Source organism: Xenopus tropicalis, chromosome 8 (assembly GCF_000004195.4).
Source record: "Xenopus tropicalis strain Nigerian chromosome 8, UCB_Xtro_10.0, whole genome shotgun sequence".
In the NCBI taxonomy this organism is placed as follows: Eukaryota; Metazoa; Chordata; class Amphibia; order Anura; family Pipidae; genus Xenopus; species Xenopus tropicalis.
The window spans coordinates 145,893,896-145,920,165 of NC_030684.2; the positions used below are offsets into that span (position 1 = coordinate 145,893,896).

At 58.1% G+C, this 26,270-nt stretch overlaps 1 protein-coding gene across 2 annotated transcripts; it reads left to right on the forward strand.

Moving 5' to 3' along the window:
* The first annotated feature begins 6,185 nt into the window (after window positions 1–6,185).
* On the forward strand, window positions 6,186–19,475 carry efna1 (ephrin-A1). 2 transcript variants are annotated; one of them, NM_001011206.1, is given in 6 exon segments: window positions 6,207–6,303; window positions 16,544–16,839; window positions 17,281–17,346; window positions 17,568–17,618; window positions 18,717–18,877; window positions 18,931–19,475. In NM_001011206.1, coding segments are annotated over 5 exon segments (630 nt in total). In that variant the 5' UTR covers window positions 6,207–6,211; the 3' UTR covers window positions 18,842–18,877; window positions 18,931–19,475.
* Window positions 19,476–26,270: the final 6,795 nt, after the last annotated feature.

A 26,270-nucleotide genomic window follows, 5' to 3' on the forward strand; every position in this document is an offset into this window, starting at 1 on the left:
AACTCCCTGCAGCTCAGACTGGGAGTCACCTGAGTGGGACGATCTCCCCCCCCATCCCAAATACCTTCCCGCTGGCTGCACTGGGGCTACTGGGCTGGCACTGGGGCTACTGGGCTGGCACTGGGGCTACCGGGCTGGCACTGGGGCTTCTGGGCTGGCACTGGGGCTTCTGGGCTGGCACTGGGGCTACTGGGCTGGCACTGGGGCTTCTGGGCTGGCACTGGGGCTACTGGGCTGGCACTGGGGCTACTGGGCTGGCACTGGGGCTACCGGGCTGGCACTGGGGCTACCGGGCTGGCACTGGGGCTTCTGGGCTGGCACTGGGGCTTCTGGGCTGGCACTGGGGCTACTGGGCTGGCACTGGGGCTTCTGGGCTGGCACTGGGGCTACTGGGCTGGCACTGGGGCTACTGGGCTGGCACTGGGGCTACTGGGCTGGCACTGGGGCTACTGGGCTGGCACTGGGGCTTCTGGGCTGGCACTGGGGCTACTGGGCTGGCACTGGGGCTTCTGGGCTGGCACTGGGGCTACTGGGCTGGCACTGGGGCTACTGGGCTGGCACTGGGGCTACTGGGCTGGCACTGGGGCTTCTGGGCTGGCACTGGGGCTACCGGGCTGGCACTGGGGCTACCGGGCAGGAACTGGGGCTACCGGGCTGGAACTGGGGCTTCCGGGCTGTCACTGGGGCTACCGGGATGGCACTGGGGCTACCGGGATGGCACTGGGGCTACCGGGATGGCACTGGGGCTACCGGGATGGCACTGGGGCTACTGGGCTGGCACTGGGGCTACTGGGATGGCACAGGGTGGATGGGGTTATGGGGGGGGAGCGGATTGGGTTATGGGGGGGAGCGGATGGGGTTATGGGGGGGCGGATTGGGTTATGGGGGGGCGGATTGGGTTATGGGGGGAGCGGATTGGGTTATGGGGGGGAGCGGATTGGGTTATGGGGGGAGCGGATTGGGTTATGGGGGGGAGCGGATTGGGTTATGGGGGGGCGGATTGGGTTATGGGGGGGAGCGGATTGGGTTATGGGGGGGCGGATTGGGTTATGGGGGGGAGCGGATGGGGTTATGGGGGGGAGCGGATGGGGTTATGGTGATGGGGGGGAGCGGATGGGGTTATGGGGGGGAGCGGATTGAGTTATGGGGGGAGCATTTTGGTTATGGGGGGGAGCGGATTGGGTTATGGGGGGGAGCGGATTGGGTTATGGGGGGGAGCGGATGGGGTTATGGGGGGGAGCGGATGGGGTTATGGGGGGGAGCGGATGGGGTTATGGGGGGAGCGGATTGGGTTATGGGGGGGAGCGGATGGGGTTATGGGGGGAACGGATGGGGTTATGGGGGGGGAGCGGATTGGGTTATGGGGGGGAGCGGATGGGGTTATGGGGGGGAGCGGATTGGGTTATGGGGGGGAGCGGATGGGGTTATGGGGGGAGCGGATGGGGTTATGGGGGGGAGCGGATTGGGTTATGGGGGGGAGCATTTGGGTTATGGGGATGGGGGGAGCGGATGGGGTTATGGGGGGAGCATTTTGGTTATGGGGGGGAGCGGATTGAGTTATGGGGGGGAGCATTTTGGTTATGGGGGGGAGCGGATGGGGTTATGGGGGGGGAGCGGATGGGGTTATGGGGGGGAGCGGATGGGGTTATGGGGGGGAGCGGATGGGGTTATGGGGGGGAGCGGATGGGGTTATGGGGGGGGAGCGGATGGGGTTATGGCGATGGGGGGGAGCGGATTGGGTTATGGGGAGGAGCGGATTGGGTTATGGGGGGGAGCGGATGGGGTTATGGGGATGGGGGGAGCGGATGGGGTTATGGGGGGGAGCGGATGGGGTTATGGGGATGGGGGGAGCGGATTGGGTTATGGGGATGGGGGGAGCGGATGGGGTTATGGGGATGGGGGGAGCGGATTGGGTTATGGGGATGGGGGGAGCGGATGGGGTTATGGGGATGGGGGGAGCGGATGGGGTTATGGGGATGGGGGAGCGGATGGGGTTATGGGGATGGGGGGAGCGGATGGGGTTATGGGGGGGAGCGGATGGGGTTATGGGGGGGAGCGGATGGGGTTATGGGGGGGAGCGGATGGGGTTATGGGGGGGAGCGGATGGGGTTATGGGGATGGGGGGAGCGGATGGGGTTATGGGGGGGAGCGGATTGGGTTATGGGGGGGTATTAACTCTGATCAGAAGACAATGCGCCACTTGCACATTGAATAGGAATGTATTATCCTGAAGAGCTGACAATCTATTCATTATTGTGCTGATCCCCATGCTGAATGGCTAATCCCCGTACCCACTACCCTTTCATCCCCTGCTTGCCCCTTATTAGGGAGATTAAGCCCCCGCAGCAAAGTGTTTGTGTATCAGAGGGGCAGTTGGAGGCTCGTTAGCAGCTTGATCCAATTAGGCGGGGATTTAATTAGCCGTGACTTAATTAGCGCTTGCTGATTGGCTCTTCCTTTCAGGCTCCCATTGTGATTGCCCAGACAGCGGAATAAGGGTCTCCCTGTGCCCAGCACCCCTTTTGTAGTTTCTTGGCCGCAGTTGGGCAGTAGCCCCATTGGGTACTTGGTTGCCCCACAGTGCAACGAATATAAAGACTGCCCCAGACATGTGCCCCCCCCAGAGCTCCAGAGCGGCCTAAGGGGCAAAATGCCACCCTGTCCGACCAATATCTGCTTGGCATTGGCCTCATTTCCCAAGGGGGAGGGTCCATTGATGTCAGTTTTTCTAGATGGTTCTGTATGGGTCCAATTGGGGTCACTGACCCCCCCGCGCTGATTTGCAATGAAGTGGGGGCCCCTGGGGGAACCTCTTACCTACTGGGCACCGAAGTGGGAGCTGCCAAGTGGCACAGCCATGGGTTTCCATGCCAACCCCAATATAGCAGCAGGGAGACCCCAGGGAGCGGTGGGACCCCAATATAGGAGCAGGGAGACCCCAATATAGCAGCAGGGAGACCCCAGGGAGCGGTGGGACCCCAATATAGGAGCAGGGAGACCCCAATATAGGAGCAGGGAGACCCCAGGGAGCGGTGGGACCCCAATATAGGAGCAGGGAGACCCCAATATAGCAGCAGGGAGACCCCAGGGAGCGGTGGGACCCCAATATAGGAGCAGGGAGACCCCAATATAGCAGCAGGGAGACCCCAGGGAGCAGTGGGACCCCAATATAGGAGCAGGGAGACCCCAGGGAGCGGTGGGACCCCAATATAGGAGCAGGGAGACCCCAATATAGGAGCAGTGAGACCCCAGGGAGCGGGGAGACCCCAATATAGGAGCAGGGAGACCCCAATATAGGAGCAGGGAGACCCCAGGGAGCGGTGGGACCCCAATATAGGAGCAGGGAGACCCCAATATAGGAGCAGTGAGACCCCAGGGAGCGGGGAGACCCCAATATAGGAGCAGGGAGACCCCAATATAGGAGCAGGGAGACCCCAGGGAGCGGGGAGACCCCAATATAGGAGCAGGGAGACCCCAATATAGGAGCAGGGAGACCCCAATATAGGAGCAGTGAGACCCCAGGGAGCGGGGAGACCCCAATATAGGAGCAGGGAGACCCCAATATAGGAGCAGGGAGACCCCAGGGAGCGGTGGGACCCCAATATAGGAGCAGGGAGACCCCAATATAGGAGCAGTGAGACCCCAGGGAGCGGGGAGACCCCAATATAGGAGCAGGGAGACCCCAATATAGGAGCAGTGAGACCCCAGGGAGCGGGGAGACCCCAATATAGGAGCAGGGAGACCCCAATATAGGAGCAGGGAGACCCCAGGGAGCAGTGGGACCCCAATATAGGAGCAGGGAGACCCCAGGGAGCAGTGGGACCCCAATATAGGAGCAGGGAGACCCCAGGGAGCGGTGGGACCCCAATATAGGAGCTCCAGAGCGGCCTAAGAGCTCCAGAGCGGCCTAAGGGGCAAAATGCCACCCTGTCCGACCAATATCTGCTTGGCATTGGCCTCATTTCCCAAGGGGGAGGGTCCATTGATGTCAGTTTTTCTAGATGGTTCTGTATGGGTCCAATTGGGGTCACTGACCCCCCCGCGCTGATTTGCAATGAACTGGGGGCCCCTGGGGGAACCTCTTACCTACTGGGCACCGAAGTGGGAGCTGCCAAGTGGCACAGCCATGGGTTTCCATGCCAACCCCAATATAGGAGCAGGGAGACCCCAGGGAGCAGTGGGACCCCAATATAGGAGCAGGGAGACCACAATATAGGAGCAGGGAGACCCCAGGGAGCGGGGAGACCCCAATATAGGAGCAGGGAGACCTCAGGGAGCGGTGGGACCCCAATATAGGAGCAGGGAGACCCCAGGGAGCGGAGGGACCCCAATATAGGAGCAGGGAGACCCCAGGGAGCGGAGGGACCCCAATATAGGAGCAGGGAGACCCCAGGGAGCGGAGGGACCCCAATATAGGAGCAGGGAGACCCCAATATAGGAGCAGGGAGACCCCAGGGAGCGGAGGGACCCCAATATAGGAGCAGGGAGACCCCAGGGAGCGGAGGGACCCCAATATAGGAGCAGGGAGACCCCAATATAGGAGCAGGGAGACCCCAGGTAGCGGAGGGACCCCAATATAGGAGCAGGGAGACCCCAGGGAGTGGTGGGACCCCAATATAGGAGCAGGGAGACCCCAATATAGGAGCAGGGAGACCCCAGGGAGCGGGGAGACCCCAGGGAGCGGAGGGACCCCAATATAGGAGCAGGGAGACCCCAGGGAGCGGAGGGACCCCAATATAGGAGCAGGGAGACCCCAATATAGGAGCAGGGAGACCCCAATATAGGAGCAGGGAGACCCCAGGGAGCGGGGAGACCCCAATATAGGAGCAGGGAGACCCCAGGGAGCGGAGGGACCCCAATATAGGAGCAGGGAGACCCCAATATAGGAGCAGGGAGACCCCAGGGAGTGGTGGGACCCCAATATAGGAGCAGGGAGACCCCAGGGACCGGGGAGACCCCAATATAGGAGCAGGGAGACCCCAGGGAGCAGGGAGACCCCAATATAGGAGCAGGGAGACCCCAATATAGGAGCAGGGAGACCCCAGGGAGCAGGGAGACCCCAATATAGGAGCAGGGAGACCCCAGGGAGCAGGGAGACCCCAATATAGGAGCAGGGAGACCCCAGGGAGCAGGGAGACCCCAATATAGGAGCGGGGAGACCCCAATATAGGAGCAGGGAGACCCCAATATAGGAGCAGGGAGACCCCAGGGAGCAGGGAGACCCCAATATAGGAGCGGGGAGACCCCAATATAGGAGCAGGGAGACCCCAATATAGGAGCAGGGAGACCCCAGGGAGCAGGGAGACCCCAATATAGGAGCGGGGAGACCCCAATATAGGAGCGGGGAGACCCCAATATAGGAGCAGGGAGACCCCAATATAGGAGCAGGGAGACCCCAGGGAGCAGGGAGACCCCAGGGAGCAGGGAGACCCCAATATAGGAGCGGGGAGACCCCAATATAGGAGCAGGGAGACCCCAGGGAGCAGGGAGACCCCAATATAGGAGCAGGGAGACCCCAGGGAGCAGGGAGACCCCAATATAGGAGCAGGGAGACCCCAGGGAGCAGGGAGACCCCAATATAGGAGCGGGGAGACCCCAGGGAGCAGGGAGACCCCAATATAGGAGCAGGGAGACCCCAATATAGGAGCAGGGAGACCCCAATATAGGAGCAGGGAGACCCCAGGGAGCGGTGGGACCCCAATATAGGAGCAGGGAGACCCCAATATAGGAGCAGGGAGACCCCAGGTAGCGGAGGGACCCCAATATAGGAGCAGGGAGACCCCAATATAGGAGCAGGGAGACCCCAGGTAGCGGAGGGACCCCAATATAGGAGCAGGGAGACCCCAGGGAGTGGTGGGACCCCAATATAGGAGCGGGGAGACCCCAATATAGGAGCAGGGAGACCCCAGGGAGCAGGGAGACCCCAATATAGGAGCAGGGAGACCCCAATATAGGAGCAGGGAGACCCCAGGGAGCAGGGAGACCCCAATATAGGAGCAGGGAGACCCCAGGGAGCAGGGAGACCCCAATATAGGAGCGGGGAGACCCCAGGGAGCGGGGAGACCCCAATATAGGAGCGGGGAGACCCCAAGCCCTGCGCCTCTCAGGCTCCAGCAATAGGGAAGCCACGCCCTCTCATTTCCAGAGGGAGGGGCGGGGCTTGAGCTTATTAAAGGGACAGGCGCCTCCCCCCCCCAGAGGAGAGAGAGACATGGAGCTGTACGGACTGGCGCTGCTGAGCCTCTGGGTGGGGATGGTGCAGGGGGACCGGCACACTGTGTTCTGGAACAGTACCAACAGCAGGTAAGTGCCCGGCTGGATGCCCCCACCTGTGGATTGTATGGATTGTGCCTCTGCGCCTGGAATATACCCATCTGCCCTGGATATTGCCCTGTGCCTGGCACTGTGAGGGCACGGAGACAAACCGCTCTGTGCCAGGGATCTGGGGCACAACCCGTGTATGGGCACTGCTGGAGGGCTGCTCACTACTGTGTGGCATTGGAGGTACCACAAACTGTGCCCATGGAGGGCTGGCAGCACCGTGTTGGCATTATACTGGGCATGGAGAGCAGGGCAGCCTGGGACTGTGTTGGCATTATACTGGGCATGGAGAGCAGGTAGGCTGGGACTGTGTTGGCATTATACTGGGCATGGAGAGCAGGGCAGCCTGGGACTGTGTTGGCATTATACTGGGCATGGAGAGCAGGTAGGCTGGGACTGTGTTGGCATTATACTGGGCATGGAGAGCAGGGCAGCCTCGGACTGTGTTGGCATTATACTGGGCATGGAGAGCAGGGCAGCCTGGGACTGTGTTGGCATTATACTGGGCATGGAGAGCAGGTAGGCTGGGACTGTGTTGGCATTATACTGGGCATGGAGAGCAGGTAGGCTGGGACTGTGTTGGCATTATACTGGGCATGGAGAGCAGGTAGGCTGGGACTGTGTTGGCATTATACTGGGCATGGAGAGCAGGGGCAGCCTGGGACTGTGTTGGCATTATACTGGGCATGGAGAGCAGGTAGGCTGGGACTGTGTTGGCATTATACTGGGCATGGAGAGCTGGGGCAGCCTGGGACTGTGTTGGCATTATACTGGGCATGGAGAGCAGGTAGGCTGGGACTGTGTTGGCATTATACTGGGCATGGAGAGCAGGGCAGCCTGGGACTGTGTTGGCATTATACTGGGCATGGAGAGCTGGGGCAGCCTGGGACTGTGTTGGCATTATACTGGGCATGAGGAGCAGGGCAGCCTGGGACTGTGTTGGCATTATACTGGGCATGGAGAGCAGGGGCAGCCTGGGACTGTGTTGGCATTATACTGGGCATGGAGAGCAGGGGCAGCCTGGGACTGTATTGGCATTATACTGGGCATGGTGAGCAGGACAGGCTGGGACTGTGTTGGCATTATACTGGGCATGGAGAGCAGGTAGGCTGGGACTGTTGGCATTATACTGGGCATGGAGAGCAGGTAGGCTGGGACTGTTGGCATTATACTGGGCATGAAGAGATCTGCTATATGGCTACTAACTTATTTGGGTTGTTTTGCTCCTGGCACCATATGGGCACTGATGGGCAATAAGTATATTGTTGGTATTTACTGTATATGTGGGGCATGTACTGTGTAAGGGGGGGTGTAGTGGGTATGGGGGTACCTGTTGTATAAAGGAGAAATATACTGTGTATCGGGGCTAAAGGCTCTATATGGGGGCAATTACTGAACATGGGTGAGTACTGTATATCAGGGGGTAGTACTGCATATAGGGGTGAGTGCTGTATATCAGGGGGTAGTACTGCATATAGGGGTGAGTGCTGTATATCAGGGGGGTAAGTGCTGTATATCAGGGGGGTGAGTGCTGTATATCAGGGGGGTAAGTGCTGTATATCAGGGGGGTAAGTGCTGTATATCAGGGGGGGGTAAGTGCTGTATATCAGGGGGGGGTGAGTGCTGTATATCAGGGGGGGGGTGAGTGCTGTATATCAGGGGGGGGGTAAGTGCTGTATATCAGGAGTGAGTGCTGTATATCAGGGGTGAGTGCTGTATATCAGGGGGGGTGAGTGCTGTATATCAGGGGGGTAAGTGCTGTATATCAGGGGGGGTGAGTGCTGTATATCAGGGGGGGTGAGTGCTGTATATAGGGGTAAGTAGTGAATACCGCCCCTGGTTCCAGTTCCCAGAGGGACTCAGTATTGTAACTTACTGTAACATCTGCCTGGGGGGGGGGGGGGCGATGGTGCAATAGGCTCTGGGCTGCGGCTCCTGGCACTGATAGGGCCCAAACCTGTAGGGGGGGCACTAAATCTGCCCACAAGGGATTTCAGCTGGGGGGGCTTTGCCTGTACCCCTAATGTGTGTGAGTGGGGGGGGGCTTATTGTTACTCTGAAGGGAGAAGTTATATCATATACAGTATATCATATAACTTCTCCCTTCAGCTACGGGTTCGGGGCCCTGAGCACCCGGACCAACTGTGGACTCTGGTGAGCTTTTTCTGATTCTGCATTAATTACAAATTTCCATTGGGGCCCCCTAGAGTTTTTTCACAACTGCGCTAGGTCTGGGGTGTTCACACCCAGACCTTTATATTTATTTGGTACGGGTTTTGATTTGTTTGGGGCTTCAATTTGTCATTCGTTTACATTTACTTTGTTATAAATACTATTTAGAGTAGAGGCTTTATTATTTGTTTTCTTATTGTTACTCTGTGCTTCTAATGTAGTGTCGGTGTTACAGCTCCTCCATGGAATGTTATTGTGCAGCACTGCTGTCAGGGGGGACTTGTGGGAAACACCCAGCACTGTCAGGGCCACTTACTCCTGCCCCAGTCTGCATTTATATGTATATGTGTGTATTTGTATTTATATAGTAGTGCTGTTTGTATATGTAGGTAAGTAGGGCTGCTGTACATCTGTATGTATATTGGGGTAGGGCTGCTGTATGTATGTATATAAGGGTAGGTAAGTGGTACATCTGTATGTATATGTGTGTATTTGTATTTATATAGCAGTGCTGTTTGTATACACAGTGCTGTATGTATATGGGGGTAGGTAAGTGCTGCTGTATGTTTGTATATGAGGTAGGTAAGTGCTACATCTGTATGTATATGTGGGTGGGTAGGTAGGTAAGTGCTGCTGTATATGTGGGTAGGTAAGTGCTGCTGTATATGTGGGTAGGTAGGTAAGTGCTGCTGTATATGTGGGTAGGTAGGTAAGTGCTGCTGTATATGTGGGTAGGTAGGTGCTGCTGTATATGTGGGTAGGTAGGTAGGTGCTGCTGTATATGTGGGTAGGTAGGTAGGTGCTGCTGTATATGTGGGTAGGTGGGTAAGTGCTGCTGTATATGTGGGTAGGTAGGTGCTGCTGTATATGTGGGTAGGTAGGTAGGTGCTGCTGTATATGTGGGTAGGTAGGTAGGTGCTGCTGTATATGTGGGTAGGTAGGTAGGTGCTGCTGTATATGTGGGTAGGTAGGTAGGTGCTGCTGTATATGTGGGTAGGTAGGTAGGTGCTGCTGTATATGTGGGTGGGTAGGTAGGTAGGTGCTGCTGTATATGTGGGTAGGTAGGTGCTGCTGTATATGTGGGTAGGTAGGTGCTGCTGTATATGTGGGTAGGTAGGTAGGTGCTGCTGTATATGTGGGTAGGTAGGTAGGTGCTGCTGTATATGTGGGTAGGTAGGTGCTGCTGTATATGTGGGTAGGTAGGTAGGCGCTGCTGTATATGTGGGTAGGTAGGTAGGTGCTGCTGTATATGTGGGTAGGTAGGTAGGTGCTGCTGTATATGTGGGTAGGTAGGTAGGTGCTGCTGTATATGTGGGTAGGTAGGTAGGTGCTGCTGTATATGTGGGTAGGTAGGTGCTGCTGTATATGTGGGTAGGTAGGTAGGTGCTGCTGTACGAGTGCAATTCCAAAGGGAAAGCAGAATAAGTAAAAGTGACTGAGGGTTTGTTGCCCTTTAATGCTGCCAGGAGGGTGGGGGGCCGGTGTGGGGGGGTAATTGCGGCTCCTCGCTGGCTGTGATGTGGCTGGGGGGGGGCTGAATAGCTCAGGGGGCAGCTTTGTTTCCAAACAGTTAAACTCTATTGAAGGTCAGTGTGAGGCTGAAAGCAAACAGAGGCCTGGGGGGGGGGGTAAGGGGGGGCGGGGGTAAGAGAGGGGGGAGGGGAGGGCTATTGTCCCACTCAGTTTGTTTTGGGAAAGCAGAGCCGGGCAGCCAGCTGTGGCCACAAACACCAGGGGGGGGGGCAGATCAATGGGGTCACAGGGGGGCTTTGTAGGCTGAGGGGCCATTGGGGGATGGAAGGGGCCACTGAAGCTCTGGGACAGGGGAGACCCCGGGCCGTATATGTTGGGCAGGGGCACAATCACCCCCTATTGGGAATATACCCCCCCACCCCCCCATCCTCATTAATTTGCTGTCAATCATTCCCTGTTCTGCAGAACTGACACAAATCAGATGTTGAACAGCCCGGGGGGGGCTCAGAGATACAAAGGGCCCCTCTAACCCCAGTGTTGTATGGGGGCAATTGGCCCCTCTAACCCCAGTGTTGTATGGGGGCAATTGGCCCCTCTAACCCCAGTGTTGTATGGGGGCAATTGGCCCCTCTAACCCCAGTGTTGTATGGGGGAAATTGGCCCCTCTAACCCCAGTGTTGTATGGGGGCAATTGGCCCCTCTAACCCCAGTGTTGTATGGGGGCAAAGGGCCCCTCTAACCCAGTGTTGTATGGGGGCAATTGGCCCCTCTAACCCCAGTGTTGTATGGGGGAAATTGGCCCCTCTAACCCCAGTGTTGTATGGGGGCAATTGGCCCCTCTAACCCCAGTGTTGTATGGGGGCAAAGGGCCCCTCTAACCCCAGTCTTGTATGGGTCAGGGGCAATTGGCCCCTCTAACCCCAGCCTTGTATGGGGGCAATTGGCCCCTCTAACCCCAGTGTTGTATGGGGGCAATTGGCCCCTCTAACCCCAGTGTTGTATGGGGGCAATTGGCCCCTCTAACCCCAGTGTTGTATGGGGGCAAAGGGCCCCTCTAACCCCAGTGTTGTATGGGGGCTATTGGCCCCTCTAACCCAGTGTTGTATGGGGGCAATTGGCCCCTCTAACCCCAGTGTTGTATGGGGGCAATTGGCCCCTCTAACCCAGTGTTGTATGGGGGCAAAGGGCCCCTCTAACCCCAGTCTTGTATGGGTCAGGGGCAATTGGCCCCTCTAACCCCAGCCTTGTATGGGGGCAATTGGCCCCTCTAACCCCAGTGTTGTATGGGGGCAATTGGCCCCTCTAACCCCAGTGTTGTATGGGGGCAAAGGGCCCCTCTAACCCCAGTGTTGTATGGGGGCAATTGGCCCCTCTACCCCAGTCTTGTATGGGGGCAAAGGGCCCCTCTAACCCTAGTGTTGTATGGGGGCAATTGGCCCCTCTAACCCAGTGTTGTATGGGGGCAAAGGGCCCCTCTAACCCAGTGTTGTATGGGGGCAATTGGCCCCTCTAACCCAGTGTTGTATGGGGGCAATTGGCCCCTCTGACCCCAGTGTTGTATGGGGGCAATTGGCCCCTCTAACCCAGTGTTGTATGGGGGCAAAGGGCCCCTCTACCCAGTCTTGTATGGGGGCAAAGGGCCCCTCTAACCCAGTCTTGTATGGGAGCAATTGGCCCCTCTAACCCAGTGTTGTATGGGGGCAATTGGCCCCTCTACCCCAGTCTTGTATGGGGGCAAAGGGCCCCTCTAACCCAGTCTTGTATGGGGGCAAAGGGCCCCTCTAACCCAGTGTTGTATGGGGGCAATTGGCCCCTCTAACCCAGTGTTGTATGGGGGCAATTGGCCCCTCTAACCCAGTGTTATATGGGTCAGGGGCAATTGGCCCCTCTACCCCAGTGTTATATGGGTCAGGGGCAATTGGCCCCTCTACCCCAGTGTTATATGGGTCAGGGGCAGGACAGCGGGGCCCATGTCTGTATAATAAGCCCCACACAGGCAGCCCATAGTGTGTGCCGTGTTAGCCCAGTGGGACCCAGTGCTGCCCCTGTCTCTGAGCCCAATACCCAGGGGCAGTATCCCAGGTGGTAGAAGGGTAGAGTCAGGCCTATAGGGGGCAGTATCCCAGGTGGTAGAAGGATAGAGTCAGGCCTATAGGGGGCAGTATCCCAGGCTGTGGGGGTAGATCAGGCCTATAGGGGGCAGTATCCCAGGCTGTGGGGGTAGATCAGGCCTATAGGGGGCAGTATCCCAGGCTGTGGGGGTAGATCAGGCCTATAGGGGGCAGTATCCCAGGCTGTGGGGGTAGATCAGGCCTATAGGGGGCAGTATTATGCCCCTGGGTGGGTGAGAAGGGATAGCAGGGGGTTGTTTTTTCCTGAGGAGGAGGAAGAGTATGGAGGAAGCCTTCCCTCTGCCTTTTCCTCTCTCAGGCTCAGGCTTCCGGTGCTGGAACAGACCCCCTTTATCCCGGGGCCAGGGGGGGCATCCTGCCAGCGGGGCGGGGATTGTGAGCCCTGGGGGTCCCTAGTGGCAGGGAGGGGATTGTGAGCTCTGGGGGTCCCTAGTGGCAGGGAGGGGATTGTGAGCTCTGGGGGTCCCTAGTGGCAGGGAGGGGATTGTGAGCTCTGGGGGTCCCTAGTGGCAGGGAGGGGATTGTGAGCTCTGGGGGTCCCTAGTGGCAGGGAGGGGATTGTGAGCTCTGGGGGTCCCTAGTGGCAGGGAGGGATTGTGAGCCCTGGGGGTCCCTAGTGGCAGGGAGGGGATTGTGAGCTCTGGGGGTCCCTAGTGGCAGGGAGGGGATTGTGAGCTCTGGGGGTCCCTAGTGGCAGGGAGGGGATTGTGAGCTCTGGGGGTCCCTAGTGGCAGGGAGGGGATTGTGAGCTCTGGGGGTCCCTAGTGGCAGGGAGGGGATTGTGAGCTCTGGGGGTCCCTAGTGGCAGGGAGGGGATTGTGAGCTCTGGGGGTCCCTAGTGGCAGGAGGTACTGAGAGACTTGTCCCATTATGCCCCCCCCCGGGGGGTAGACTCACTTGCACCTGCTCTGAGGTAGGGGACCTCTTGGCCACAGAGCTAACTCTCAGGCACTGAGCACTTTGTACCCCAAGGCCAGTTATGGGGGGAGGGGCAGATAAATGTGAGTGAGTCGGAGTAATAAGCAGGTTGGGGAGGAACATTCCGGACTCTCCCTTATCTGTAAGCCTTCCAGGCAAAACAAGCGCAGCCGCCAACTCCCTGCCCCCCACCGACTCCCAGCAACTCCCCGGCAACCAGCACCCAGGGCTCCATTCTCTGCTGGGCCCAGGAGCTTGCGCTCTATACACAGTACCAGTAGCTGCAACAGGGGGGCTTCTCTCAACCCTGGCCCCCCCTTTCCTGGCGCATCCAGACATGGGCAGCTATCCCTGTGGAGTTGCTGGGAGTGGGGCTGCTGGGAGTTGCTGGGAGTGGGGCTGCTGGGAGTTGCTGGGAGTGGGGCTGCTGGGAGTTGCTGGGAGCGGGGCTGCTGGGAGTTGCTGGGAGCGGGGCTGCTGGGAGTTGCTGGGAGCGGGGCTGCTGGGAGTTGCTGGGAGTGGGGCTGCTGGGAGTTGCTGGGAGCGGGGCTGCTGGGAGTTGCTGGGAGCGGGGCTGCTGGGAGTTGCTGGGAGCGGGGCTGCTGGGAGTTGCTGGGAGTGGAGCTGCTGGGAGTTGCTGGGAGTGGGGCTGCTGGGAGTTGCTGGGAGTGGGGCTGCTGGGAGTTGCTGGGAGCGGGGCTGCTGGGAGGGTTAATCCCGGTGGGGTTCAGCAGTGGGAGAGGTGCCAGGGTGGTGGGGGGCAGATTAGGGGGTCTCTCTCTCTCACTAACCAGCTGTGTTATGGGCAGAGCTTTAGAAGTAAGTGCCAAGTAGGCAGGATTCCCGGCACCCTGTTCGGGCTTGTCCCTGGGCACAGTACAGACTGGGCAAGTCAGGGCAGGTGGGCACCCTGGCACAATAGAGGGGGGGTATGTAGGCGGAACCCATGTGCCCTGGCTGCTCAGGGGTTAATGAAACGCTGCGCTCGGTGCTAGGGAGCAGAGGATGCTGGGAGTCGGGGCCCTTGGGAGTTGGATTGGGCCCCCCCCCTGGCAGCCTCTCGGGTTGTTAAATCTCATGCCAAAGATAACGGGGGGGGCAGCTGGACTCGATACACCAGTTCCATTAACAAGTGCCACTTGTGCTCTGTACTGGGGAGTCATTGGGAGAACAAAGGGCCCCGTTGAGCCGAGGGCCCCCCCCCTCCCAGGCACAGACAATGGCCGGGGGGGCAGCACAAACACTGGGCTGGAGGGAGGCCCAAAATCACACTCCGAGGCCCCGCCCCCTGGGGAGGGTGTGAGCTCTGGCAGCTGGGGCTGCTCAATCATTAACCTGGGCTGCCCCCCCCCTGCCTGGCACCCCCCCTGCCTGGCACCATGCCACATTCCCCTACACATGGCTGCCTGGGGGCCCAGAACCCTTAGCCCATATATGTATTGTACAGCAGGGGATGCTGGGACTGGTAGTTCCCAGGCTGGGAGTTACCCGCCCCCTGCTCCTATTGGCTGGGTGCCCAGAATGCCACCCTTGGCGCTGTTTATCTCCCTGGGGCCTCAGTACACAGATCTGCTGATTTTACTTGAACCTTTGCCTCTTGGGAGGGGCTCAGAGGTAGTTTAGTTTGGCAGCGCCTCCCCGCCCTGCTGGTACTGCCATACAGCGCTGCACTGGGCCAACCTGGCATTGAGGGGCCCCTGAGTGGGTACAGTCACCGTTCCCAAGGAATCACTGCCCGGGCACAATCTGCCCCAGTTGGAGAGACAATTGGCACATTCTCTTCCCAGAAGCGCTAATTGCCCCCCCCCAGACAATTAATTGGGGGCACAATGGTTGGTAGTGCGTGCCCTGTAGAACGTACACAAACAGTGGGAGATGCCCCCCTTGGCTGGCACTGGGACACGGGGCACACATTCTCCTCTTACTGTTTGCTTTGCCCCCTTCCTGGGGGGTGGGGGGGCTTCCCATTCTCTTGTGAGTGGGGGGGCAGCATGGAGCGGAGACACTGTGTCTGCAGGGGGTGGGGGTCTCGGGTTAATGAGTCTGTGATCCTTAGCACTTGTACTGGGGGCCACCCTGAATCTGGTCCCCAAGGAGCTTACACTAGTGGTATAATGGGAGGCCCTGCCCCAAGGAACTTACACTCTAGTGGTATAATGGGAGGCCCTGCCCCAAGGAGCTTACACTCTAGTGGTATAATGGGAGACCCTGCCCCAAGGAGCTTACACTCTAGTGGTATAATGGGAGACCCTGCCCCAAGGAACTTACACTCTAGTGGTATAATGGGAGGCCCTGCCCCAAGGAACTTACACACTAGTGGTATAATGGGAGACCCTGCCCCAAGGAGCTTACACTCTAGTGGTATAATGGGAGTCCCTGCCCCAAGGAGCTTACACTCTAGTGGTATAATGGGAGACCCTGTCCCAAGGAGCTTACACACTAGTGGTATAATGGGAGACCCTGCCCCAAGGAGCTTACACTCTAGTGGTATAATGGGAGACCCTGCCCCAAGGAACTTACACACTAGTGGTATAATGGGAGACCCTGCCCCAAGGAGCTTACACTCTAGTGGTATAATGGGAGTCCCTGTCCCAAGGAGCTTACACTCTAGTGGTATAATGGGAGAACCTGCCCCAAGGAGCTTACACTCTAGTGGTATAATGGGAGACCCTGCCCCAAGGAGCTTACACTCTAGTGGTATAATGGGAGACCCTGCCCCAAGGAGCTTACACTCTAGTGGTATAATGGGAGACCCTGCCCCAAGGAGCTTACACTCTAGTGGTATAATGGGAGTCCCTGCCCCAAGGAGCTTACACTCTAGTGGTATAATGGGAGAACCTGCCCCAAGGAGCTTACACTCTAGTGGTATAATGGGAGGCCCTGCCCCAAGGAGCTTACACTCTAGTGGTATAATGGGAGGCCCTGCCCCAAGGAGCTTACACTCTAGTGGTATAATGGGAGTCCCTGTCCCAAGGAGCTTACACTCTAGTGGTATAATGGGAGGCCCTGTCCCAAGGAGCTTACACTCTAGTGGTATAATGGGAGGCCCTGCCCCAAGGAGCTTACACTCTAGTGGTATAATGGGAGGCCCTGTCCCAAGGAGCTTACACTCTAGTGGTATAATGGGAGGCCCTGCCCCAAGGAGCTTACACTCTAGTGGTATACTGGGAGGCCCTGTCCCAAGGAGCTTACACTCTAGTGGTATACTGGGAGGCCCTGCCCCAAGGAGCTTACACTCTAGTGGTATACTGGGAGGCCCTGTCCCAAGGAGCTTACACTCTAGTGGTATACTGGGAGGCCCTGCCCCAAGGAGCTTACACTCTAGTGGTATACTGGGAGGCCCTGCCCCAAGGAGCTTACACTCTAGTGGTATACTGGGAGGCCCTGCTCTGAAGACTAGGGGTACCCTGTAGCAGTAACTGGTGTTTGTGTATAGGACATGTTTCATACTGCAACTCCCTGCACCCCTGGACAGACCTCGCAGACTGTAGAACCCTGGGTCCTAATGCCCCTCTCTGTGCCCCCAGGTTCCAGCAGGAGGATTACACAGTACAAGTCCGACTCAATGACTACCTGGACATCGTGTGCCCGCATTACGAAGAGGGCAGTGCCGCCGGGCACGCGGTGGAGCGCTACACCCTGTTCCTGGTGGACTACAAGGAGTACGAGAGCTGCAAGCCCATCTCCAAGGACCAAGTGCGCTGGGAGTGCGACAAGCCCTTCGCCCCCCACGGGCCGGAGAAATTCTGCGAGAAATTCCAGAAATTCACCCCCTTCACCCTGGGCAAGGAGTTCCGCGAGGGTGGCACCTACTACTATATCTGTAAGTACCTCGGCAGGGAGCGGCATGGGGGGTTCCTTCTCTCTGCTTGCACTGTGCCCAAGAGCATGCACTCTAATTACACCGCTTAAACCCATAAACCTGACTCCCCAATGTGGCGCTGATCCTGCTGCTTCTCCCACATGTGGCGGCGACTGGGCGCTACCAACTGCCTGTCTGTGCTTGTGAATGGGCCCCTCCCAGAATTCCCAGCGTGGCTCTGCGACTCCCGGCACTCGGGATCCAAACAAAGGGGCCGGGAGTCTGGGCCGCAGACACTTCCCAAAACATCTTCGGGAAACGGGAGGGGGGGGGGGTTCCTGGCGGGGCCCCGGGGTATTGTTCTGTCAGGATAAACAATGCATTGTGTGAGCGGGGGGCCCCCGGTGCCCCCCGTGGGATGCGCTACTGACCCCCACTAACCGTTGTCTCTTTCCTTTGCAGCCAAACCCATTCACCATCACGGCGAGAGCTGTATGAGGCTCAGGGTCCAAGTTGTGGGCAAAACAAGTAAGTGGTGCCAGCAGGGTATGGGCATCGGGCACAGGGAGGGGACCATACTATACACCCGGGCTCCATTTTGTGATTTTATAGCACTCTGCCCTGAAGAGCTTGCAGTCTATCAGATACTTATAGTGGTACTGTGTATGGGATTAATAACATGGGGGCGGGCAGGGTTGGCAGCGGGTATATATTGGGCACCATCTGATCTTTCGCTTTCCCTTTTGCAGCTCAGACTCCTGATATAAACGTTCACACACCGGGGGCCAGGATCCAATCAGGTAGGTACTTGTCTGTGAGCCCTGAATGGCTGGGGGCCCCCAGCACCCCTATTTACAGCATGCCCAAACTCCCAGGGTCGGGGCAGGGGGGTCCCAGGGATAGGGGTGGGGTAATGGGCTCCTAGGGACAAGGCTGGGGGGCTCCCAGGGATGGGGCACAGGGGGTGGGTCCCAGGGATAGGGGTGGGGTAATGGGCTACCAGGGATGGGGTAGGGGGCTCCCAGGGATGGGGCACAGAGGGATAGGGGTGGGGTAATGTGCTCCCACAGACGGGGCACGGGGGGGGGGGCTCCCAGGGATAGGGGTGGGGTAATGGGCTCCTAGGGACGGGGTAGGGGGCTCCCAGGGATGGGGCACAGAGGGGGCTCCCAGGGATGGGGCACAGAGTGGGCTCCCAGGGATGGGGCACAGAGTGGGCTCCCAGGGATGGGGCACAGAGTGGGCTCCCAGGGATGGGGCACAGAGGGGGCTCCCAGGGATGGGGCACAGAGGGGGCTCCCAGGGATGGGGCACAGAGGGGGCTCCCAGGGATGGGGCACAGAGGGGGCTTCCAGGGATGGGGCACAGAGGGATAGGGGTGGGGTAATGTGCTCCCACAGACGGGGCAGGGGGCTCCCAGGGATGGGGCACGGGGGGGGGGGCTCCCAGGGATAAGGGTTGGGGCTCCCAGGGATGGGGGGGGTAATGGGCTCCTAGGGATGGGGCACATAGGGGGCTCCTAGGGATGGGGGTAATGGGCTCCTAGGGACAAGGGGGTGGGGTAATGTTCTCCCACAGACGGGGCAGGGGGCTCCCAGGAATATGGGTAATGGGCTCCCAGGGATGGGGCAGGGGGCTCCCAGGGATGGGGGGGTAATGGGCTCCTAGGGATGGGGCACATAGGGGGCTTCTAGGGATGGGGCACAGAGGGGGGTCCCAGGGATAGGGGTAATGGGCTCCCAGGGATGGGGGGGTAATGGGCTCCTAGGGATGGGGCACAGAGGGGGGTCCCAGGGATAGGGACAAGGCTGGGGGGCTCCCATGCTCGCTGTGCTGTATCTGCCCATGGTGTATATTCTGCCCTTTGCCACTAACACTTGCCCCCCCTCTCTCTGCAGATGAGCCAGGCCAGGTGCTCCCCGGGGTGCTGCAGAGCGTGGCGGGTAAATCTGCTGCTATTGGATCTCCCTGCACCCTCATTGGGCTCCTCCTTCCCGCAGTGCTGCTCCTGCTGAGACTGTGATGGGACACTGCTGGGATGTATTGCTAGATACCCCGGGCAGGCGCTGGGGGGGCACGTGGGGCAGCTTGGATGTGACAGTGCCCCCCCAGTGGGCCTCCCAAAGAGCCGCGTGACCAAAGACGCACAAATGGTGCAAGAACAAGCCCAAAGGATGGTGCTGCACTTCCTCCAGCCGAGGATTGGCCACGCCCAGGCAACGCTTATCCCCGCCCCCGGCAGAACCTTGCAGGTTGAGGTCTGCATCAGACCCGCCCCCGCGGAGCTGGCGGCAGAAGAGGGCTCAGCGTGAGTGACTTGCTGTGGGACGCCATGACGACAACAGTATTTGTTTGTTTTTTCTACCCCGTTTGGTGCCATCGCGGGCATCGGTGGTGCCAACCGGCCTTGTACAGTGTAAATACAGAGAGTTTATACAGATTTCTATTTATAGGACTAACCCTCCTGCGTGCCAGGGGACTGGAGTCTAGCCCCCCCCTGTACCCCGATACCCCCCCGTACCCAGATACCCCCCCGTACCCAGATACCCCCTCCTCTGCCCCCTGGCTGCAATAATCACACCCCCATGTAAGGATTGTACAGAAGTAGAATTATGTTTTTTTTACAAGACTCAATAAAGAGGAAATTTATATGAAAATGAAGAGTGTTATGTTCCCGCCGCAGCCTGTAACGGAGAGGGAGACGGGAAACTGTGAGGCTCGGGGACCCAATGGATGCTGGGAATTGTAGTTCATAGAGTCATTGTGCCAATCACTAGGTTGGCACTGCCACCTGGATGTGGTTGCCAGGCTCCACATGAGAAGATGCCCACTGTGCCAGGAGCGAGGCCAATACATCGGACACGGCCTGAAAGCACTGCATTCTGGGTAACGTAGTCCTGGCAGGGGGCACCCATAGAGGGCAAGTGGGCAAAGAGCCGGAAGTCACCCTGTGAGCCCTAATGTGGCCCCAGGCAGAAGGGGATAAATAGAAATGTCATTGCACAACTGGGGTTGGTTGATGCCAAACCCAAATGGATTAGAAAACAAAGACCAACTGCAACAAGGCAAAGGGGAAGCTAACCTGCGAATGTGCTTTTTATCATTTAACCACTTGTAAAAGCGTTGGGTTAAAATGCCAGGTTTATTGGGTCTTTCCCACGCTGCTCTTACATAATGAGGCTCCACCCAGGCGCCTCCCCAGTTTCCCATGATCCCCCGGGCTCAGGCGTGTGTGTAAGGCACATGGGGCACTGGCTGCCACCCCCACCCTCACCCGGGGAGCCGAGCGTCTGTGGGAAAGTGCCGCCTCGCTGTCTCCCCAGCCCGACAAATGGGAAGGTTCCAGCAAATGGTGCTAAATAGGAGCCCACAGGCTGCACAGCAATCCCATTAGCACCCAAGTGCCACCCGCTTGTAAAGGGGAAGCTAACCCTGCAATTACCATTCACTGCCATTCTACTGACGGGGAAAGTGCTCTTCTCTAGGGCGTGTGAAACGGGGGGCAAGAACGGAGGTGGGGGGGGCATGAACGAAGGTGGGGGGCAACGGGTTTAGGGTACAAAGAAACAAGGAGTGGGGAAAGGGCAGAATGAGGAGGAGGGGAGGCAGAATAGAAGGGGTGGAATAAGGAGGAGGAGGCAGAAGAGGAAGAGAAGGGGCAGAATAAGGAGGAGCAGGGGAGGCAGAAGAGGAAGAGAAGGGGCAGAATAAGGAGGAGCAGGGGAGGCAGAAGAGGAAGAGAAGGGGCAGAATAAGGAGGAGGAGGGGAGGCAGAAGAGGAAGAGAAGGGGCAGAATAAGGAGGAAGAGGGGAGGCAGAAGAGGAAGAGAAGGGGCAGAATAAGGAGGAGCAGGGGAGGCAGAAGAGGAAGAGAAGGGGCAGAATAAGGAGGAGCAGGGGAGGCAGAAGAGGAAGAGAAGGGGCAGAATAAGGAGGAGGAGGGGAGGCAGAAGAGGAAGAGAAGGGGCAGAATAAGGAGGAGGAGGGGAGGCAGAAGAGGAAGAGAAGGGGCAGAATAAGGAGGAGGAGGGGAGGCAGAAGAGGAAGAGAAGGGGCAGAATAAGAAGGAGGAGGGGAGGCAGAAGAGGAAGAGAAGGGGCAGAATAAGGAGGAGCAGGGGAGGCAGAAGAGGAAGAGAAGGGGCAGAATAAGGAGGAGGAGGGGAGGCAGAAGAGGAAGAGAAGGGGCAGAATAAGGAGGAGCAGGGGAGGCAGAAGAGGAAGGGAAGGGGCAGAATAAGGAGGAGCAGGGGAGGCAGAAGAGGAAGGGAAGGGGCAGAATAAGGAGGAGCAGGGGAGGCAGAAGAGGAAGAGAAGGGGCAGAATAAGGAGGAGCAGGGGAGGCAGAAGAGGAAGGGAAGGGGCAGAATAAGGAGGAGCAGGGGAGGCAGAAGAGGAAGAGAAGGGGCAGAATAAGGAGGAGCAGGGGAGGCAGAAGAGGAAGGGAAGGGGCAGAATAAGGAGGAGCAGGGGAGGCAGAAGAGGAAGAGAAGGGGCAGAATAAGGAGGAGCAGGGGAGGCAGAAGAGGAAGGGAAGGGGCAGAATAAGGAGGAGGAGGGGAGGCAGAAGAGGAAGGGAAGGGGCAGAATAAGGAGGAGGAGGGGAGGCAGAAGAGGAAGGGAAGGGGCAGAATAAGGAGGAGGAGGGGAGGCAGAAGAGGAAGGGAAGGGGCAGAATAAGGAGGAGCAGGGGAGGCAGAAGAGGAAGAGAAGGGGCAGAATAAGGAGGAGCAGGGGAGGCAGAAGAGGAAGGGAAGGGGCAGAATAAGGAGGAGCAGGGGAGGCAGAAGAGGAAGGGAAGGGGCAGAATAAGGAGGAGCAGGGGAGGCAGAAGAGGAAGGGAAGGGGCAGAATAAGGAGGAGCAGGGGAGGCAGAAGAGGAAGAGAAGGGGCAGAATAAGGAGGAGCAGGGGAGGCAGAAGAGGAAGAGAAGGGGCAGAATAAGGAGGAGGAGGGGAGGCAGAAGAGGAAGAGAAGGGGCAGAATAAGGAGGAAGAGGGGAGGCAGAAGAGGAAGAGAAGGGGCAGAATAAGGAGGAGCAGGGGAGGCAGAAGAGGAAGAGAAGGGGCAGAATAAGGAGGAGCAGGGGAGGCAGAAGAGGAAGAGAAGGGGCAGAATAAGGAGGAGGAGGGGAGGCAGAAGAGGAAGAGAAGGGGCAGAATAAGGAGGAGGAGGGAGGCAGAAGAGGAAGAGAAGGGGCAGAATAAGGAGGAGGAGGGGAGGCAGAAGAGGAAGAGAAGGGGCAGAATAAGAAGGAGGAGGGGAGGCAGAAGAGGAAGAGAAGGGGCAGAATAAGGAGGAGCAGGGGAGGCAGAAGAGGAAGAGAAGGGGCAGAATAAGGAGGAGGAGGGGAGGCAGAAGAGGAAGAGAAGGGGCAGAATAAGGAGGAGCAGGGGAGGCAGAAGAGGAAGGGAAGGGGCAGAATAAGGAGGAGCAGGGGAGGCAGAAGAGGAAGGGAAGGGGCAGAATAAGGAGGAGCAGGGGAGGCAGAAGAGGAAGAGAAGGGGCAGAATAAGGAGGAGCAGGGGAGGCAGAAGAGGAAGGGAAGGGGCAGAATAAGGAGGAGCAGGGGAGGCAGAAGAGGAAGGGAAGGGGCAGAATAAGGAGGAGCAGGGGAGGCAGAAAGAGGAAGAGAAGGGGCAGAATAAGGAGGAGCAGGGGAGGCAGAAGAGGAAGGGAAGGGGCAGAATAAGGAGGAGCAGGGGAGGCAGAAGAGGAAGAGAAGGGGCAGAATAAGGAGGAGCAGGGGAGGCAGAAGAGGAAGGGAAGGGGCAGAATAAGGAGGAGGAGGTGAGGCAGAAGAGGAAGGGAAGGGGCAGAATAAGGAGGAGCAGGGGAGGCAGAAGAGGAAGGGAAGGGGCAGAATAAGGAGGAGCAGGGGAGGCAGAAGAGGAAGAGAAGGGGCAGAATAAGGAGGAGCAGGGGAGGCAGAAGAGGAAGGGAAGGGGCAGAATAAGGAGGAGCAGGGGAGGCAGAAGAGGAAGAGAAGGGGCAGAATAAGGAGGAGCAGGGGAGGCAGAAGAGGAAGGGAAGGGGCAGAATAAGGAGGAGGAGGGGAGGCAGAAGAGGAAGGGAAGGGGCAGAATAAGGAGGAGGAGGGGAGGCAGAAGAGGAAGGGAAGGGGCAGAATAAGGAGGAGGAGGGGAGGCAGAAGAGGAAGGGAAGGGGCAGAATAAGGAGGAGGAGGGGAGGCAGAAGAGGAAGGGAAGGGGCAGAATAAGGAGGAGGAGGGGAGGCAGAAGAGGAAGAGAAGGGGCAGAATAAGGAGGAAGAGGGGAGGCAGAAGAGGAAGAGAAGGGGCAGAATAAGGAGGAGCAGGGGAGGCAGAAGAGGAAGAGAAGGGGCAGAATAAGGAGGAGCAGGGGAGGCAGAAGAGGAAGAGAAGGGGCAGAATAAGGAGGAGCAGGGGAGGCAGAAGAGGAAGAGAAGGGGCAGAATAAGGAGGAGGAGGGGAGGCAGAAGAGGAAGAGAAGGGGCAGAATAAGGAGGAGGAGGGGAGGCAGAAGAGGAAGAGAAGGGGCAGAATAAGGAGGAGGAGGGGAGGCAGAAGAGGAAGAGAAGGGGCAGAATAAGGAGGAGGAGGGGAGGCAGAAGAGGAAGAGAAGGGGCAGAATAATGAGGAGCAGGGGAGGCAGAAGAGGAAGAGAAGGGGCAGAATAAGGAGGAGCAGGGGAGGCAGAAGAGGAAGGGAAGGGGCAGAATAAGGAGGAGCAGGGGAGGCAGAAGAGGAAGAGAAGGGGCAGAATAAGGAGGAGCAGGGGAGGCAGAAGAGGAAGGGAAGGGGCAGAATAAGGAGGAGCAGGGGAGGCAGAAGAGGAAGAGAAGGGGCAGAATAAGGAGGAGCAGGGGAGGCAGAAGAAGAAGAGAAGGGGCAGAATAAGGAGGAGCAGGGGAGGCAGAAGAGGAAGGGAAGGGGCAGAATAAGGAGGAGCAGGGGAGGCAGAAGAGGAAGAGAAGGGGCAGAATAAGGAGGAGCAGGGGAGGCAGAAGAGGAAGGGAAGGGGCAGAATAAGGAGGAGGAGGGGAGGCAGAAGAGGAAGGGAAGGGGCAGAATAAGGAGGAGGAGGGGAGGCAGAAGAGGAAGAGAAGGGGCAGAATAAGGAGGAGGAGGGGAGGCAGAAGAGGAAGGGAAGGGGCAGAATAAGGAGGAGGAGGGGAGGCAGAAGAGGAAGAGAAGGGGCAGAATAAGGAGGAGGAGGGGAGGCAGAAGAGGAAGGGAAGGGGCAGAATAAGGAGGAGGAGGGGAGGCAGAAGAGGAAGAGAAGGGGCAGAATAAGGAGGAGGAGGGGAGGCAGAAGAGGAAGAGGGGTAGAATGAAGAGGAAGAGAATTAACCAGCGCAGCAGGAGACCAATGATGGGCAGTGCCACCCACTTCTGAGGGTTCTGGATCCTTTATTCACAAACTGAGGGAACTCTTCTCCCTTCTACGGGTACAGGAACCCCCAGTACTGCCCAATCACTGCCCAGATCTGTGCAGCCAACCCCCGGCGTACTCACAGGACAGGGATCCCACGTACAGTAGGGTACTGGCATATATTGGCACCATGGGTATGCAGTGGGTATGGCTGGGGTGCCAGGCAGAGAATGTTGGCACCATGTGTATGCAGTGGGTAAGGCTGGGGTGCCAGGCACAGAAGGATATTGGCAGTGGGTATGGCTTGGGTAAGGCTGGGGTGCCAGGCAGAGAAGGATATTGGTACATATTGGCAGTGGGTATGGCTTGGGTAAGGCTGGGGTGCCAGGCAGAGAAGGATATTGGCACACATTGGCAGTGGGTAAGGCTGGGGTGCCAGGCAGAGAAGGATATTGGCACACATTGGCAGTGGGTAAGGCTGGGGTGCCAGGCAGAGAAGGATATTGGCACACATTGGCAATGGGTAAGGCTGGGGTGCCAGGCAGAGAAGGATATTGGCACACATTGGCAGTGGGTAAGGCTGGGGTGCCAGGCAGAGAAGGATATTGGCACACATTGGCAGTGGGTAAGGCTGGGGTGCCAGGCAGAGAAGGATATTGGCACACATTGGCAGTGGGTAAGGCTGGGGTGCCAGGCAGAGAAGGATATTGGCACATATTGGCAGTGGGTAAGGCTGGGGTGCCAGGCAGAGAAGGATATTGGCACACATTGGCAGTGGGTAAGGCTGGGGTGCCAGGCAGAGAAGGATATTGGCACACATTGGCAGTGGGTATGGCTGGGGTGCCAGGCAGAGAAGGATATTGGCACATATTGGCAGTGGGTATAGCTGGGGTGCCAGGCAGAGAAGGATATTGGCACATATTGGCAGTGGGTAAGGCTGGGGTGCCAGGCAGAGAAGGATATTGGCACATATTGGCAGTGGGTAAGGCTGGGGTGCCAGGCAGAGAAGGATATTGGCACACATTGGCAGTGGGTAAGGCTGGGGTGCCAGGCAGAGAAGGATATTGGCACACATTGGCAGTGGGTAAGGCTGGGGGTGCAAGGCAGAGAAGGATATTGGCACACATTGGCAATGGGTAAGGCTGGGGTGCCAGGCGGAGAAGGATATTGGCACACATTGGCAGTGGGTAAGGCTGGGGTGCCAGGCAGAGAAGGATATTGGCACACATTGGCAGTGGGTAAGGCTGGGGTGCCAGGCAGAGAAGGATATTGGCACACATTGGCAGTGGGTAAGGCTGGGGTGCCAGGCAGAGAAGGATATTGGCACATATTGGCAGTGGGTAAGGCTGGGGTGCCAGGCAGAGAAGGATATTGGCACACATTGGCAGTGGGTAAGGCTGGGGTGCCAGGCAGAGAAGGATATTGGCACACATTGGCAGTGGGTAAGGCTGGGGTGCCAGGCAGAGAAGGATATTGGCACACATTGGCAGTGGGTATGGCTGGGGTGCCAGGCAGAGAAGGATATTGGCACATATTGGCAGTGGGTATAGCTGGGGTGCCAGGCAGAGAAGGATATTGGCACATATTGGCAGTGGGTAAGGCTTGGGTGCCAGGCAGAGAAGGATATTGGCACATATTGGCAGTGGGTATAGCTGGGGTGCCAGGCAGAGAAGGATATTGGCACATATTGGCAGTGGGAAAGGCTGGGGTGCCAGGCAGAGAAGGATATTGGCACACATTGGCAGTGGGTAAGGCTGGGGTGCCAGGTAGAGAAGGATATTGGTAGTGGGTAAGGCTGGGGTGCCAGGCAGAGAAGGATATTGGCACACATTGGCAGTGGGTAAGGCTGGGGTGCCAGGTAGAGAAGGATATTGGTAGTGGGTAAGGCTGGGGTGCCAGGTAGAGAAGGATATTGGCACACATTGGCAGTGGGTAAGGCTGGGGTGCCAGGCAGAGAAGGATATTGGCACACATTGGCAGTGGGTAAGGCTGGGGTGCCAGGCAGAGAAGGATATTGGCACACATTGGCAGTGGGTAAGGCTGGGGTGCCAGGTAGAGAAGGATATTGGTAGTGGGTAAGGCTGGGGTGCCAGGTAGA

Coding starts and splice junctions, on each gene's coding strand:
- efna1 (XM_031890403.1), top strand. CDS start 6,212: ATGGAGCTGTACGGACTGGCGCTGCTGAGCCTCTGGGTGGGGATGGTG. Junction 16,840..17,280: donor TGGCACCTACTACTATATCT/GTAAGTACCTCG, acceptor TTTCCTTTGCAG/CCAAACCCATTCACCATCAC. Junction 17,347..17,567: donor CCAAGTTGTGGGCAAAACAA/GTAAGTGGTGCC, acceptor TCCCTTTTGCAG/CTCAGACTCCTGATATAAAC.